General features: G+C 39.2%; 1 protein-coding gene across 1 annotated transcript; it reads right to left on the bottom strand.

Annotated features, from left to right (window-relative positions):
* Positions 1 to 244: 244 nt before the first annotated feature.
* stard10 (StAR-related lipid transfer (START) domain containing 10) lies at positions 245 to 17,299 on the bottom strand. The gene is made up of 6 exons (XM_054794251.1): positions 16,597 to 17,299; positions 7,003 to 7,150; positions 6,804 to 6,907; positions 2,892 to 3,009; positions 2,677 to 2,729; positions 245 to 1,567 (listed from the first exon to the last, which is right to left on the bottom strand). Exons 1-6 carry the CDS (start codon positions 16,753 to 16,755, stop codon positions 1,361 to 1,363), a joined length of 789 nt encoding a protein of 262 aa, XP_054650226.1. The 5' UTR covers positions 16,756 to 17,299; the 3' UTR covers positions 245 to 1,360.
* Positions 17,300 to 18,297: the final 998 nt, after the last annotated feature.

Here is an 18,297-nt window from a genome sequence, read left to right as displayed (position 1 = left end):
TTGATTGTCAAAAATAAAAAATTTTCATGGGTTTCTCAATTACTCGCCATTTGCCAGTATACGACGTAAAAGCAAGCATCTACTGTGTAATCATTCCAATTCGTTCAAGTCATGTATGGCCCAAAATAACATTCACTCCCATGAGTGTGTGTAAATTTGTAATAGGAAATGTACCATCAGAGTGTCAAAAACACACACATACACAAACTTTATATAAAAAGGAAAAATGACTCAGATCTCAGTGGAAGTTTGAAAACCTCTGTAGGAATCTGTATTAAATTTCTAAACTTACATTCATACATCACTTGAGTAGAGAAAGAGAAGGATGTTATGTTACAGCTGCATGAGTACATGTCGTTCTATCTTTGTGAGGACTAGGATTAAAAAACTGCAAGTGAGGATATTTCCGCATTGGAGGAATTGTTTGGCTTCCCAGATAAAAGCACAGTTGAGCATTAAGACAAATGGCAGTAATGAATTGGTTTGGTTTGCCATGTATCATTTTGAGGCATCAAATTGGGCTATGTGGGCATTTCATTACCATCTTGGTGGAGCCTCCCTCTGCTGGCTATTGGAAAAAATGCAGGTTGAAGGCACTTCCAGATTCGCTTCACCTCTCAGTCCAGAAGGCTCTGTCTAGTCTTGGGTTCAGATTTGTTTTAAGGTTGTGGTCAAACTAAGATTAAACATTGGGATAAGGCATTGAGTTGATGAGAGTCCTCACAACTATAGAACTGACGTTCTTAAGGGTCCGCTGGGATCAACAGCTGCCTGCATATTTCTTGTGTGCTTACAAAACAACTACAATGATGGCAGAAAGAAAGAAAATTGAAATGATGTGCATAAATGTACTGTGTGAGAATCATGTCTTTGCAAACTTGAGCTACATTGTTTTTGCTGAATGAAAGGTACAGGTCCGTATGTAAACAGTTTAACAGTAAATGTTGCAGAAAACATTCCTAATTTGAAAATATCAGGCAAATCCCGTTTTTTGACAAATATTTTACCAGTTGTACAAAATAAGTATTTGTAGGCCATTGCAAGTGGGTGCGCATTTGTGATTGTACTGTATCGTGATGAAATAGAAAATGTATGTATGCATGCATGCATTATGTAAGCAAATATGGAGCCGAGTTTGTCAAATGTGTGTTTGCATGAATGCTTCCATACATGTTTTGTGAGCATGACTAGATACATTTAAAAGTACAGTGTATGAAATGAATCACATCTACGTGTGTAATTATGATTGTGTATCAGGCATGCATGTATCCCTGCATCAGTGTGTGCATGAGTGTGTGTGTGTGTGTGTGTGTGTGCGTGTGCGTGTGTGAATACATGACCCAGGTTTGACTCCAGTGTGCTAGTCACTGTCATCCCTCTCATGGGTCTCAGCCAGGGAGCTTTCGTCAATATTTTCCAGGCTCTCGGCATGCTGAATGCTAAGATCAGACAGTGGGATGCTGGGTAATGTAGTCTGTTCAGGGTAGAGCCAAGGCTTGAATCCTGGGTTGTGTCTCTGCTTCCATTCGGAATACTTCAAACATGCTTTGTTGATCTTCTTCATTGCCTGGAAAAATGACAATACAGATAGTACCTATCAAACTAAGTTCATCAGATTTAGATGCTCATATATATATATATATATATATATATAAAAAACATGATTAGAGCCCTCTAGACATGACCTAACAGCCCTATAGTCCCCTTTACACTTGTATTACTCAATATAGTAAACATAAGAGTAAATAAGTCATTTAAGAAATAAGACGTGCTCACGTGTGTTGCTACAGATGTGTTCCCTAGGGGAGCTAAGTGGCGGGTGGACCGGAAGTGACGTCAGAGGTTCAGAGTTGAGCTTTAGCTTGGTGTTGGTTACTGCAGCAACAGTAGCCTGTTTTTATGATTTTTATTAGGGCGTATTGTGCCTGTTGTGAGATAATTCAAACTTGCAATAATAGCTGTTGTTCCAGTGATCAAGCCGAACATTACAGTAATACCCAGTGTAAAATACTACATATCATTTGCAGAGGACAGTATTTGATGCATCTTCTGAATGTCTTATATGTATTTTAGTTCACTTAGCCATTTTTATGCTTGCAAATGCTTAATTTAGACAAAAAATATATATATATAATGTGCTTTAATATGCATATTTTTGGCTACAAATAGGCCACATTCAACCATGGAACAGCATGAGTTATTATTAAATATATTTTTGAAAAACCGTGATAAGAGTGAAGCGGCGAAATTCAAACTGTGAAGTGGCGAGGAACAGCTGTATCACTTTTGCTTTTGAGAGCTCACATTTGGACTATACTGTACTATAACAGAATAGTAACTAAAATTGCGGCAGTGAGTTTACAAAGTAGTCTGGCACCAAGGCATGACGTGTAACATGACAGTGTCAGCATATGTAACGAGCTAAGCCTGCATTCCTTGTTGTCGCTTCTAACAACCCATCTGTCACTTTTCAGCGTGCCATTCTGTCTGTAGTTTACACAGGATCAATTGTGCAATATTTCCTATGTGAGGAAGCTTTAAAAAAAAAAAAAAAAAAGAGGCCTGAAGGGAGATGAAGAGAGACAAATGAATAGAGAGGATCGAGTCTACAACTGCCACATCAGTCCATAAACCCTTTTTTTCTACAGCGTCTGTATGAAACTGTAAATGACTTACACGAGGAGCAAGAAAATGAGAAGACTTGTTGACAACCCACTTGGGTAAAGAACCTGGAAAAAGAAAATGTGACAAAGTCTCATATCTTGAAAAATGTCTTTTCGCATTGTCAGCGTCTCATCCCTACACCTATCGGTTTTGATGCCTGATGAAATAAACCAGCATGCTAAAACCAAAAGGTGAAAAATGAATGCAAAAACGTGAGTGTTATTTACCTCGTGGATCTACCTGTGCCATGTATGTGAGGGCACAGTGCTTGGGTCCCTGGCTCTGGACCATGTAGCCAGTCTGTAGGGATACAGCTCTAACCATGTCCTTTTTCGGAGGATATTTCTGTAGGAACACCACAAACACACTTTTTTTAAAAATTGTTCAAGAACACCTGACAGAGAAGTTGGTAAATTCTTCTATTCCCTGTTGCAAATAAACCATTTATCAAATGACCTTCATACCCTCCTCCATCACTTCTTATTGAACAACACTGTGTTCACAAGCCAAGCATCGTCACAGCTTAAAATAATTATCTGGTAAATGCTACCTCCACCCAATTCTATTTATTTAACTGTGATACTCACTAACTAAAATTGGGTTTTGTTAGCCGTCAGTCAGAGACTTGTCCAAGTCCAGGCCACACAAAACATGCAACAAGGTGTTAAACCTTCATGAAACCTAAAAAACCGTGGCTGCCTCCTTTAACTACCGCATATTTAATATCTCATTCTAACTATCTGTCATTCAGGTTGATAAAGTGGATTACTAATAGCTTGGGCTAATTGAAACGGGCTCATGTTGAGGCCCTGGAGAAGCAATCGGAACCTCAGAAACAAGAACCCCATACTTTATCTTTTCACATCTATTTTTAATGCATACACTTTTCTTACGGGTGACATAGTAGGAATTCATGCTGATGGCATTTGGGAATAAGAGATCTCCCCAGTTTTGGAGCTTACTAGTTAATGATACTTACTTTTAGTTAAACAAACAAGCCATTTTGCTGGAAAAATTCCTAACAAAATGAAAATAGCTGAAGCAGTTCCAATGTTTTAAAATGGAGACAAACATCAATTTACAAATTACCGACCAGTTTTCTTATCACCTCAATTTTCTAAAATTATCGAGAAGCTATTTAACAACAGGTTGGACGAATTAATTAATAAGAATGAATTACTAACAGGTAGTCAATACGGATACAGAGCCAACATTTCAACTTTTATGGCACTGATTGAAATCACAGAGCAAATTTCTAATGCTAAAGACCACAGAAAGTGTGTAGCTGCAGTATTCATGGATCTTACAAAAACCTTCAATACAATTAATCAGAATATTTTAACAACAAAATTAGAAAGGTAAGGAATCAAAGGATTAGTTTTGAATTATAATAAAAGTTATCTAGCAAACAGGAAGCAATTTGTAAAGCTAGGAGAATACACATCTGCAAGTTTAAATATCACGTGTGGAGTACCCCAGGGGTCAATACTGGGACCAAAACTGTTCAATTTCCATATAAACAACATTTGTAAAGTGACAAAGGACTTAAAGTTGGTCTTATTTACGGATGATACTACTGCCTTTTGTTCTGGGGAAAGCACACAAGAGCTAATTAAAAAGGTCCAGGACGAAGTGGTCATATTAAAGACATGGTTTGATAAAAACAGATTATCCTTGAACTTAAGTCAAACTAAAATAATGCTATTTGGAAATAGCAAAAAGGATACGTACAATCAAATACAAACAGACGGAGTGGGCATTGAAAGAGTGAAAGAAAATACATTTCTGGGGATCATAATAGATGAAAAAATGAGTTGGAAATCTCATATCAAAAATATACAGCAAAAGGTGGGGCGAAATACGTCATTACTGAATAAAGCAAAATTTGTTATTGATCAAAAATCACTCCACACTCTTTACTGCATCTTGGGTATTACCATATCTAACGTATTGTGTGGCGATATGGGGCAATAATTATAAAAGCAATCTTCACTCACTCAATGTACTGCAAAAAAGATCGGTGAGGATCATTCATAATGCCGCGTATAGAGAACATACAAACCCTTTATTTTAAAAATCACAGATATTAAAATTTGCTGATTTTGTACATTTTCAAACTGCTAAAATAATGCATAAAATTAACAGTAACTTGCTATCGATGGAGACACTCATCTTACTGAGATGTTTGAACGAATAGATGCATCTAGAAGCACTGACAAAAGTGGACGTTTGACCATCAATGACCATTTGTGGTCTTTCCTGCTCATTGGTGAGAGCCAGACCTTGCAAGTGGTCAACTGTGTAATAAACTATTAGTCATCACCGCTATGTCTGTAGGAATGCTTGCTTTAAAAAGCAGTTTATTGTCCCACAAACTGATGCTCAAAGATATTATTGTCAACACTTTTTAAGACTAAATAATGATGATATATGATATATGATAATATACTGTATAACAACCACAATAATAATAATAAAGCTTTTTTTCCTCTTATTTACTTGTCTTTGTCTATTTACATCAGGGCTTTCCAGCTGTACTTGGATATAATGAAATATAATGAAAATATAATGAAATTATAATGAAAAGAAAACAATTTATAATAAAAAGACAACATATGCATATCACATTATACATACATATACATTTAAAGACAAGTCCAAACATCTACATTGGTTGATCTGACAAATCTAAATAAAATTGTCATTTTATTGTCATAATGGGGACTACAACCAAACCCTCTGAACACTAAATGTGACCTAAGATTTGTTCCCAAATGAAATTCAGCTTTTGCCCAAAATGAACTAACACCAAAATATAAATTGCAATATGGGACCATCTGATAAACATTCAGTACATTCACACACTCTGCTTTTTGGGGTTTTCCATGCAGGAATGCGGAAGGCGAGGTGGAAGTCAACAGCTAATAGTCACATGAAAGGTCTTATCCTTTTGTAAACATTACATTAATGAGTAAAACTGAACAGAATAGGAGGGGAGGGGAAAAGAACCGCAAACAGGCATAAACGGATGGCAAAATAAAAGACTAACTGTGGTGGTCCAGTGCTCAAAGAGAATGACGGGAATGGTTTTCTTTTCTCAAAACATTGTCATCAATTTATTTTTACAGACAAAATGCTAGTTTTAGTGACTGCTGAGTGGGGCCGAGTTTGTCATTTGGAGTCACGAGGCCATTTTAATAATCCAGACTATTGGCATGAATTGAATTATTGCATACCAACGGTAAAAATCAAAAACTGTTGCACTAAATAAATTGCTGTCCACATCTTCTCATTAGACCAGAAACATGAACTAAACGGAGGTTTGATTTTTGTTTCAGCTCACGTGGTTGCAGATAATCAGCCTGCTTGTTCATGAGAACAGCCGGTAAAAGTTGAACAGCTGAAGCATTGTGGATGTTCAGTTCACCTATCTTTTCTCCATACAATCAAGAGACATTAGTGTGTCTACTGTAGTAGCTCTTGGCACCCCAAACATGCTTAAAAGGTGTCATTTATTTGGGTCCCTTTTACCACTTATGACTATTCAAACACTAACAATTTTATTCACTCATTTATTTTATTCACGTATTCTGTTTCAACACGTATTCAACTTTTTCCATTGAGGGCCACACACTGAACGCCATTTCAATATTTTGTAGACCAACACATTTAGATTTGCTAAAAAAAAGTTATTAATATTTCCAAGACAAGCCTGCATCTCAGCTTTGTCTTATAGGTGAAAAAGCGTTTTATTAGTATGAACTTGCTGCAGGCTGCAAATGACCCATGGGCCAAATTTGCACCCACTGGTCAAGGGTCACGGGTGAGCTGACTTTTAGGAAAGAGTGGTACACCAGTCAATCCTAGGGCTCCTTCAGACATCAGTTCCGTACATACAATACATGCACGCGTGACAACCTCTCCTCATATTATAGTAGGTTTCATACAGCATAATGCCATAAAGCTTATTGAACTGATTCAATCTCTAACCAGCTCATCTAATGCGCACTCATTTGTTTCATCTCGCTGCTTTGGTATCTCTGGACACCTTTGTACACACACACACACACACACACAAGTTGCATGGCAGAAGCTGAAGCTAACCATATGTGGACATGTGTGTCGGTGCGTGAACTTACTGCATGTTTAACAGAGTAGTTCATGATGATGTAATCTTTCCCTATCGGCAACCAGGAGCGAAGCGTGATGACGTCTCTGTTACGGAGTGGATTTGGACACTTCCCTGTCAGCAAACACAGACAAGAACATGCAATTTGTATGTCACTCATATTAGATTAATTAATGAAGCGGAATGTGTTAACCAGCTTTGGAACATACATGAGTAATAGCCAACATCTGCATTGACCGTAAGTTTTCCAATATCGAAGGTCTCAATGACATTTGTGTCCCATTTCTTTCTGTATTCAATGTCATGGAGGACATCATACATGGTCTCAGCTGACACCTCCTTACAGACCATCCGACACTGCGTCAGAAAGAGAGAAAGAGAGAGAGAGAGAGAGAGAGAGAGAGAGAGAGACAATGGCAATGAGAAGTCGGACAAGAACACAGTGACTCATTGACACACTATATTTCAGATCTGTTTTTCGAAAGCTGGGTACACTTTGTACAATTGTGGCGTGGGGTGACGTGGGGAGATCATCCATCAATTTTCCTATGCTGCTTGTCTTTATTAGGGTCACGAGTAAGCTGGAGACTATCCCAGCTGACCTTTGCCAATAGGTGGGGTACATCCTGGACTAGTGGTTATGTACGCTCTCCCATTAACTAATTAAAAACCTAATTTTGGACCATAAACACGAGAACTCGTTATATTGCAGTGCGCCGTGGAAGAATACACGATGTGCTCAATATTAGCTGCACTTGTTTCAATCGCTTGACTGTCGCAAAGATGGTATTGCAACATCTACCCGGACGTTTTTATTATTATAAAAACGTTTTTACGTTTTTGATTATTATGTCTACTATATTGGGTAATAAAGAGTATAAAAGTGACGATGGGGGTGTTACTTCATGTCTAGAGGACTCTTAATAATTGTAATGTATTTAGAAGGTCATAAACAGGTTTTCTATGCTCTAACTATGAGAATATTCCATTTGTAAATAAGGAATCCTACGATGCGGAAATTCACAGGCCTGGAAACAATGAACCGCAATAAACGAGTTAATTACTCTATTTTATTTTAAAACTAATGTTAAAATCTTGTCTCTTCCTCGTGGACCAAATCTCGTGTATCTTCTTGTGTCATGAGCTGGGTGTCCCATGACACCCCTATTAATAAGTCAATGCAAAATACATAACATTACTGATATCCCCTGACTATGAACATCAAACACACTGTAATAGGGGGACCTAAATCCCTATAAAAATATCAAAATCTATGGCTGACTTCGCACAGCCATACAAATGTTTATTCCCAACCTGTCTGGTGAGGGTGTGTCTGAAAAACCATGGGGATTTCGACCTCTGTCAGGTTTAGAACACGTGTAACCAATATAAACACAAGCTAAGAAGAGTGGAGCCGTTACCACAGTTACAAATACCAGAGGGACTTAAGTGTTAATAGTAGACCAAACAAAAGCAAAGACACACGGCATATGTATACCAATAGTACCAGAAGTAAAAAGGAGTAGAAGAGGTGGTAAGTGAAACAACAGAGAGAAAAGACAAGAGCAAATGGAAGAAGAAATGATTAAAAGGGTGCTTCTCTCTCCCAGGTGACTTTATTACAAATCAGCCTAGTGGGCTTTTAAGAACATTCTGCTCTCTTTTGTCTCCCTGGAGGATTAGAGTAAGAAAAAAATTGCCTCAATAATTCATTCCTACACTTCAGTTATTTGAAATGGAGATTTTCTCCATCTCCATACATTAAAAGAGTTGTTGATTATATGTGCACAAAATGGGTAGTTTCTCTTGGCCAACTATGTTGCAGAGGACAACGTCAAGAAGGTGTGGGTCCATTACAGTGAGTCATAAAACGCATCTTAACGTCTTACCAATCATTTGATTGCGTTCAACTGATGGATTTACATCAACATCAGTGGTCACCAACCATTTTGAGTCCAAGATTATTGGTCTCAGCTGTTTTTACTATTTTGTGTTCATTTTATTTCTGCAGTGTGCCTCGGGCCAATGACAAATGAGCCAAAGGATTAATATGACCCCTGGGGTGCGCTTTGAGCACCCCTGCTTTTGTGGCTCTTCGGCGAGGTTCGGCACATGGCATTAGCTCTTTGAGCAAAACACAACTCTATTTGGCTTGATGGCTTCCTTTCGTGGGTGGGCAGTGGTGGTTGAGGAGAGAGGGAGAGTTTTGTTGCGGCTGCAGCTGGTCAATGTATTACAACAGTCGCCGCACGTCACGCCAGACTTATTGCTTGCAGGGCGAGCATGTGGTGTGCGATGGCACCTTAGGGTTTCAGGGACTGGGCTCAGAGCTGGAGCTGGCGGGGTGTGTGCCTGGAGACCGTGGAGGCATACAGGCATGTTCTGGGGTCTAAATGCATTCCTGATGGCATGTCTGGTGGTCACTCTCTGGTAGGAGGGGGTACTGATTTGATAATGCTTTAATTTTTCCTAATATTTTTGGGATTGACCGGGATTGATCACCTGGTCGATCGTGATCAACAGGTTGGCAAGCCCTGATCGACATCATGTTTGGGATTCATAGGAGGCATCTTTACACCACCTATCTGGACTTATCATTTTGAATGCAAGACTATTTGTAACAAAGCTCTACTTTTTCTTATTAGTCCGGTTAGTTGGTTCAATGCAAGAAAGGCACAGTTGGCTGAATTAAAAAAAGGGACTCAGAGAGAAAAAAGGATATTTGTATTCACAGGCAAACTGAAACAGGAGGAGCTTGAGAGAATCCTGGTCCGAGCACAGACAAACAGCACGCCAAGTACACAAGCTTAATTTCGTTACATTTTAATTCAGTTAACTGCACAGATGGAACAGCAAGGAGATGGAAATAGAGAGGCCAGTGAAAAAGTTCAAGACAAACGGAAGACAGACCGATAGAGAATCAACATGTCTTTAGGGGTTTTTTTTAGGTCTTTCTTCACCCACTGACGCTAGATTAAATGATATTTGACCCTTGTACATCCTCTCCAGTCTGTTCACTTTCCGTCACAACCACACGCTCTCCTTCCCCTCTCTCCAAGCTGTCAGCTCTCATCACTAGCTCCCTTGGGTGCTGATAACATGCTTGTGAGCAGAACGAAACAGGAAAAAATACAACCGTCAGTCAGTGAGTGAGTGACTCAGAGGCTCCCCTCTGTGTCAGCAGGGGCAAACCTCGGAGTCTCCCGCCTCTGCTCATGTGGCACAGAGGTCAGAGAAGTGACGAGTCAGTTTACAGTTTCCTACCGACTATTAAATGTGCATGAGATCGTAGAACCGTTAACATATTGTAACTTATCATTTCAGACTGGAAAATTTCCTAACAAAATGAAAATAGCTAAAGTAGTTCCAATCTTTAAAAATGGAGACAAACATCAATGAACAAATTACCGACCAGTTTCCTTATAACCCCAATTTTCTAAAATTATCGAGAAGTTATTTAATACCAGGTTGGACAAATTTAGCAATAAGAATGAATTACCACCAGATAGTCAATACGGCTACAGAGCTAACATTTCAACCTACATGGCACTGATTGAAATCACGGAGGAAATTACAAACGCTATAGATCACAGAAAGTGTGCAGCCGTGGTATTCATGGATCTTACAAAAGGCTTCAATACAATTAATCACAACATTTTAACAAAATTAGAAAGGTACGGAATCAGAGGATTAGTTTTGAATTGGGTTAAAAGCTACCTAGCAAACAGGAAGCAATTTGTAAAGCTAGGAGAATACACATCTGCAAGTTTAAATATTATGTGTGGAGTACCCCAGGGTTTAATATTGGGACCAAAACAGTTCAATTTGTACAGTGCATCAGTGACATCTGTAAAGTGACAAAGTACTTAAAGTTGGTATTATCTGTGGATGATACCACTGCCTTTCATTCTGGGGAAAGCACACAAGAACTACTACAAGTCAAGGATGAAATGGCCATATTAAAGAAATGGTTTGCTAAAAACAGATTATCCTTGAACTTAAGTCAAACTAAAATAATGCTATTTGGCAATAGTAGAAAGGACACGTACGACCAAATACAAAGAGACGGAGCGGACATTGAAAGGGTGAATGAAAATACATTTCTGGGGATCATAACAGATTAAAAAAAAAAAGAGCTGAAAATCTTACATCAAAAATATACAACAAAAGGTGGCGAGAAATACTGCAATATCAAATAAAGCAACATTTGTTCTTGATCAAAACTCACTCCACACTCTTCACTGTTCTCTGGTATTACCATATCTAACTTATTGTGTGGCGATATGGGACAATAATTATAAAAGTCATACAATTTAATGTTCGAACGAAATTTTATGGGAAAAAGAAGCCCTCAAAACCAAAATAATCTTGGAGTTTCCATGATTCATTAGTTTATTAATTCCAGCAGTACCTATAAAAGCGACCAGGTAACAGTATCACAACACACCTTCCTTTTACCTCTTCAGTAGTGTATCAGGCATCTTGAAAGGATTGAGTATTTTTACTTCAAATTTAGTTTTATTATACAGTAGAGATGAAACAAACATTTCATACCATGATTGCTGTTATTGTGAAATTATGACTGAATTATTTCACAATACAGATCCCCACTATTCACGGGGGTTAATGTACAAGACCAATAGCAAATAAACACGAGTAATTGAGACGAATGTCTACTTCTGACACTCTAATGAAGCCTGAATTATGATGCTGCAACGAGTACTCTACGCCGGCTCGCTCCTCCCCCTCCAAGCCTTCCTGCTCAGCTGCGTGATGGCAGAACAGCAGATTGAGCGATCATGAAAAATTCAAGCTTCCGTTACGCTCACATTTACATTAAAGTGCCAGTTCACAACAGAAGCACCGCCCATGTGCGTTTGTTTGCACTTTTTATGTACTTTTTGCTTGGCTTTGTTTGCCGAGCCTGTCCTGTATACTAGCATGAATAAATAGCACCTTACTCTGCACACGCACGCACACACACACACACACTGCTGATGCAAACAAGATACACCTATCCTGAAGCACCATCAGGATCATCAGACATGGGCGAACTACAGCCCACAGCTTTTGAATCCAGTCCGTCAGACGTTTCCAAATGATTTTTTTTTTAACCTTTAACATCAAAGCTCAGTGTTTCCCCTACAATTTTCTGAAGCTGTGGTTGTGGGCTGCACGGGAATGCCGCCGCTGTGTCATGCCGCTGCTGCGCCTGCATTTTCTTTTCTTTCCTTTTTATTATGACAAATAACAATTTTTACGACTTATTTATTTATTAACTCATTTATTTAACAACCAGCAGAACATGAACTCAGGACATTGCAAAACTGTTAATTTAATAGCAAAGTAGCTGAGAGTATTTAAAGTGAGAGTCTGTTGTTGAGCTTCTTTTCGTTACCTGCTCTATTGAGTCCAATGGTACTATGTGACTAGTACAAATGTACATTACAAACCTAAATATACTTTGATGCCTGTTTTAGAGTAAAACGAATACATGGGAAATGAACTGTTCATTAATAGATTTTTTTCATTCAAAGTGACACAATTAACAAAATAAAATAATTTTAATATTTTGTTACAGAAATCTGTCCTGTATAAACAGCATAAATTGAGAGTCCGGGGTTATGACAGCACAGGTGTATCCATCTTGCAGCATTATTAAAGCTACTTCGACAAAAAGAAAGGAGAGGTGAGCTATTTTATGCCTGCCAACACTTAATTGTACTTTATTTACAAAGTACATCTCCACTCAGTGTGCTCATTTGTCATTAAATACAGGCGACATGCTTGAATAGAACACTTATAAGAATACTAAGAGGTGAAGGAAATGTTCTTTGGTGAACTACTCAACATTAGCTGGTGAGCTTCTGCTCGCTTATGAGCAACCTGTGATAGCGTGACTATCTTAAAAGCTGGACATACTCCGTGTCTGTTGAACAACTTAGTCACACAGCTCGTGTTTAAGACAAGCCATAAGTATTATAATGATAACAAGAGAGCAGGATTGTTAAGTGACACCTTAAAAAGTAAGGTAGCATGAACGTGATAGCCACTTCTAGCTTGCCCGTGGGACGAAAAAAAACGAGCTAGCTAGCTACAGCCAGAGAGGCAGTGCAAAATGGGTAAAGGACACGAGGAAGTCAAATGAGAGATTGAAACGTGAGAGATCACACATGCTGGCATAGATAAGGCTTCGCATGTGACAAGCAGTCGTTAATTGACTACACATTTTACAGACTTTATTTGCACGATAAGACGGAACAAAGTGACCATCAACACGGGACACGTACTTTTTTCTGGTCACACATGAGCAAGTGCCAACACAGCAGACAGGCGATTCCGGTGCATCCATCCATCCATTTTCTATGCCGCTTCTGCTCATTAGGGTCGCGGGGTTATGCTGGAGCCGACCCGAGCTGACTTCGGGCGACAGGCGGGGTACACATTCCGGTGCATACTTATCAAAATAAAGCGCAGTGAAACATTTTTATATTTTAAATTGTTTTAAACTTATTGTGGTCAGTATTTGCATAAATAATAATCTATATATGTATCTATATAGCATATAAAGTATACCCATTCATACAACATGTTACTTAACATTATTTTGTAGATCAATTACATGTAGCGAAAATCATGAAAGCTGTTTATTTTTAAATTACCTTTAAATCTTGTACTATAAAAATTATTCCAACCGTTTAAGCGCGAGACTCTTGTGCTTTCAAGTGATATCCAGGTCATTACGGTAATCATAGGGACTACGTCACAGCAGCTCCAGGAAGACAAATCCCCGATGAAGGCCGAGTGCAAGGGCGTTTTTTTACCATTTGTTTTTGTGTTTTGCGGTGTTGTCGCCTCTTTGCTAGGTTTTTTTTTTCTTGACTACAAAACAGAGGGGTTCTGCTGGGAAATAATCAAGGAGAGAAGTCCACATACTATTGATATTCAAATGTTTTATAGTTCATATTGTAAATCCCCACATTCTTTTTTCATATACATTGTGGGTGTCTTGCTCAGTAAAAAAAAAAATCCTCAAATTTTTTGCATGTAGTAATGCAAAGCAACCTCCAGATGTTAAAACTGCTCCTAAAAAAATGGACCTAAGCACATGCAACAGATATAGTATAACATTTTGACAACTAAAAAAAAAAAAAAAAGACAAATAATGGCAGGGCTGGGAAAATCCTGCTGTTGCTCCCCCTGCACAAATAGATAACACCCATGCACACACCCCTGCATGCACATACAGTATTTAACAAAGTAAACATGGTTTGCCTCACTCACACACTTTAGACCCGGATACACCCACAAGAAGGTGCACGCCGTGTTTAGCCTTAACTGCAACTGCAACCATTAAATGTGAGTGTGTCATTTATAGCAGGTAGGCCGGTATGTAAATGAGTCCTGTCTAACCTGTTCATAGCCAAAATCCATCTAAAGCTACAAAATTTGTTTTTTTTCTGTCTGCGAACACTTACAAAGCAATGGTAACAAGCCAGCTCTAAAATAATGTGTCAGATGGCACGTTACAGTTTCTCCAACAGGCATCGCATTCTCCAGTGGCGTCGCACTTCTCATGACACCTTCACAATGCCTTCCAAGACAAACATTTACACCCGAGACACATCGTCACAACTGATTTCTTTTAGCAGATAACAGGGTTTACTTTTTAGGTACGTCCGACGTTTGTTTCATCATTTCCTTCCCATCGTAACAATACAATGGTTTAGGGGGAGATGGTGATCATACAACTCTGTGCGTTTTTTGAAAAAAGGGATAAAGAGTGAGGAATAACCCCAAAATTACGCTCCTGTTAAACATACTTTCAGCAATGGCTTTACAAATAGATGGGGTCTTTCTAGAAAAGGGGAAGTTGACACAGTGGTCAAATGGTCAGCCACATGGATCCAATAATAACCTCTCAAAAGTTATTATGCACGGTATAGTTATATCTTACAATGTCAAACCAGCTCTTATAATAGTCATATTTTATGATAAGATTGTTTGCAGACAGTAAAGCCACGAGATTATTAGTCACTGGTTATGCAAGGGTGCAATTACCCGATTAAACATAGTGTAACTAGAACGTGCTTCTGAAATGACTCTATTCAAATAATGAATGGAATTACATTCTCGTGACGGTCAAGTCTTTAGAGTGTGTTTACACGGTGTGATTAAAGTAAAAATGCACAAAATCAAGACAACGTGACTGTTCCCAAAAACACGATGAGGCCGCGAGATCAACACAGACGCCACCTTTGTGTTTTGTTATTTCATAAACTTTATAGTGTTTCTCAACTTCTTTATCAAATGCTGGCATTTGTTACTTTTCGATTTGGGGTAACTGAGGTGAGAAACACTATTTGAATTCAAGAAATAACTCATGGCAAAACAGGAAGGTGGTGTCTGTGTGATGTCTCGCTGACACGTCGTGTCTTTGGGTACAGTCATGTCAAGAATCATGTCTTTTATGAAGGTAAAAGTAACCTTAAATGTCCATTTATTCCTTCCTGTCATCATATATATGTATTTATATGCATTTCAAAATTGTTTTATGCATGTAAAACTACAATTATAACTATAAAAACATTTATAATAAAATGTTTAGCTTTCTGGAATGGATTGATTGGATTTACATTATTTCTTAAAAACTGATTTGGTTAGCGTCTCACAACTAACGCAAACAAAGATGCCACCGTTTATGTAATTATGTGGTGTGCGTGTTGGTCACAGCCTAGTACAAGACGTTTTTTTGGCGTCATGTGTGCGGTCTTTGAAGTCTAAAATTAACTGAATTAAAATAAATATGCGGGCACCGTGCTTAAGTGACTGCTTCATACACCAAAAAAAACAAACAAGAGAAAGCACAAAATTAACATAATATAAAATCTATGATAAAAACTGTCAAAGATCAAAAGTTTGCTCCCCATGTTTAGATCTCATAGGCTTTTAGAAACACACAAACTTCCAAAATGATCCAAATTAAAGAAGCAATGCTTTACTGTCGTCCGTGTCTTTTGTTTGAAAATGAGCAGGAATATGCAAAAAAACTAATGAAGCAATTTTCGTGAAACTTTGTGTGAGGTGAGGCATGGGCCAAGACGGAACTCATCACACTGTGGAACATATCCAAATACGAGGTGTACTTCCAGCAAGTTTGCATCATAATGCATACGTTTTAATGAGATAATCTGGCATGTGCGTGAGTATCCAGGAAGGTACAGTTTAGTGCTGATCTAAATTAGGATTGTTTGGCCATTGCGAGACCTTTTTTTTTTTGCTAATGTCGGATGGCCACAACATTAAAAACACCTCCCAATATGACCATTTTCCCCTTTCAAGTGCGTCATTGGCTTTGTGTGTATTTGGTTTTAGATCATTTTTGTGTTTGGACATTTGGAATAATTTTGGATGTAGCGTTTGGACATTGCTGCACGTTTGCCCCTGTCAGCCACCGCAGTTGTACCTTTCTAAAGTCTTGAAAATTGATGGACGGGGTTCTGTGAGAAATAAAATGCCATCAGCTGTCACTTCTCCTGGTTGAAGATTTCCATTTTCTTGCATCAGGTATCACAAGCACATAGCTGAGTCATTCATAAATAAATGAGAAGCCATGTGAGTCACATTGATAAAAGTATAGTAAATTACATAACATCTTGTGTGGTGTATATGCTAAATAGTAAGACAAATGACACTGTTGGTGCAGTCAAACGTTGCTTTTCCCGTTTTGTGTTATTTGGCAGTTTAGTATTTTTATATGAGCCACTGTTCTGGTCATTTCTGCCTATGTTGGGCATACTCACTTTCATTTTGTGGACTGACTTGCCCTCCTCCAGCGCCTGGGTCCACACCGTGATGTCCCCCTTGTTGTAGGTCCCACTCCAGCCTTCCTCGCACAGACACTCTGCCTTGAAGCTGGCGAACGCCCGGTCGTCCGGGATGCTCACAGTCCGACCAGACATGTCTCTGTACCGGGAAGATCGGTACAAAGGCGAGCGGGGACTTCGATGGGGATTCTCCCTCCTCTTCTCTTTGAACAAGTTAACAATCTAATTCAATATTGCCACAAACCTGCAGCGCGTGTTGTGGTGTCGTCAGGGTGGTGCAATGAGCAATTAGCCAAACAGAGGTGTGGACGCCGCCGCGCACAGGTGGAGCAGGCAAACCGATTAAAAAAAAGAAAAAGCACCGATAAATAAGTCAGTCGAAAATAAGTTTCACTTAGACGTCAGTCGTATGAAGCAGCCTCTTTTCAGACCAAACATATGGTGGCGTTTCCGCTACACACTCGTCAAGGCGTCCTTTCCCTTGCTTTCTTTTTCGTGTTTCCGTGGTGACTCGGTCTTCAGTGGCGCTGCACTACTTTGTAATAGTTCTCCATCCCTACAGTCGAGAGAATGCGGCGAGAAATAAGAGATGGAGTGGGAGGTAGAAGGGAGGGACACCGTAGTTGGTAGAAAGCAGCTTGGCGGATCATCAGGCAGGCGACGCAGCCGCGGCTTCAGTTGGAACGCCTCCGAGTGATGCATTTATGTGCACCTCCTAGTGACGCATTCATGTGCACCTTGTAAAAAGCGCAGCTGCCGTTTGGGGATTCTAGCTCCATAACAACGTCATAGGCTGCTCACGTTTGGCTACACACCAGTAACTCTGTGGTAAAATTGTTTTTAAATTCCAATATTTCTTACAGTGGCATTGTTCTGAATATCCGACAAACATCTTCACAATAAAACATTTTTAGCTGTAGCCTACATAGGACACAGTATTCGCAATTCGGCATTCGCGTCCCCGCAAATTCACAGATTCTTTTGTTGTGGCGGACATGTTGGCGCTTTCTCAGGAGGGAAAAAAGGTAAATTATGTACCAAAAAAGCCGACCGATCAGACCTCGCATCAAAGTTGAGGCAAGTTTAGAATTTTTTGGAGGTGCATGATCCACCAGGGGGCTTGGAGGGGGACGACACGGCTGGCGTCCGTGCCATGACGATGTGGTATATTTTAGTTTCTAACCTTACTACTAAAATATTTTTTGTCGCTTTCATGCTAATGCACCAAACCAGTCGTCTTCTTTGTTCCGTCCTTTTGGATTAAAGTTAAGTAAGTAAAAGCAGTGGTGCCCAAGTATCCAGAACTCTCCACAATGACATTGTGTTGCGTTGTTACTATTCCTTTTTATCCAAGCTGAGCACTACCAAAACATTTAATGGTAAAGACCTCCTGTACTTGGCCTGTCACTCATGTACTTCAAACCACGGTATTATCATCTTAAGAGTATCATTATATTATCTTTTCTGTATCATCTCATCGTCGAGGGTCCTGGCAGCACCCAAAGATAGCAAAAACCCCACTTTTCCAACTTTTCGGACGGTTTTTCATGTCCGCGGTTGTCGTGAAATCACATTTTTTTCAAGTTGCAAAAACCACTCTTTATTGGTCCGGGAGGTGGGCAAACAGGACCCGAACATGGCAAAAAAAGGCCACTTTTCTGATGGCTCGAATTTTGT

Source organism: Dunckerocampus dactyliophorus, chromosome 12 (genome assembly GCF_027744805.1).
Source record: "Dunckerocampus dactyliophorus isolate RoL2022-P2 chromosome 12, RoL_Ddac_1.1, whole genome shotgun sequence".
In the NCBI taxonomy this organism is placed as follows: Eukaryota; Metazoa; Chordata; class Actinopteri; order Syngnathiformes; family Syngnathidae; genus Dunckerocampus; species Dunckerocampus dactyliophorus.
Note: the sequence above shows the minus strand (reverse complement) of the source record. Positions and strands in the feature narration are given on the sequence as shown.

Excerpts from the sequence above, each read along its gene's own strand:
- stard10 (XM_054794251.1), bottom strand. The coding sequence starts at position 16,755 with ATGTCTGGTCGGACTGTGAGCATCCCGGACGACCGGGCGTTCGCCAGC. Across the intron at positions 2,730-2,891 it reads GGCACAGGTAGATCCACGAG|GTTCTTTACCCAAGTGGGTT; the intron begins GTAAATAACACT and ends TTCTTTTTCCAG. Across the intron at positions 1,568-2,676 it reads CTCATTTTCTTGCTCCTCGT|GCAATGAAGAAGATCAACAA; the intron begins GTAAGTCATTTA and ends TCATTTTTCCAG.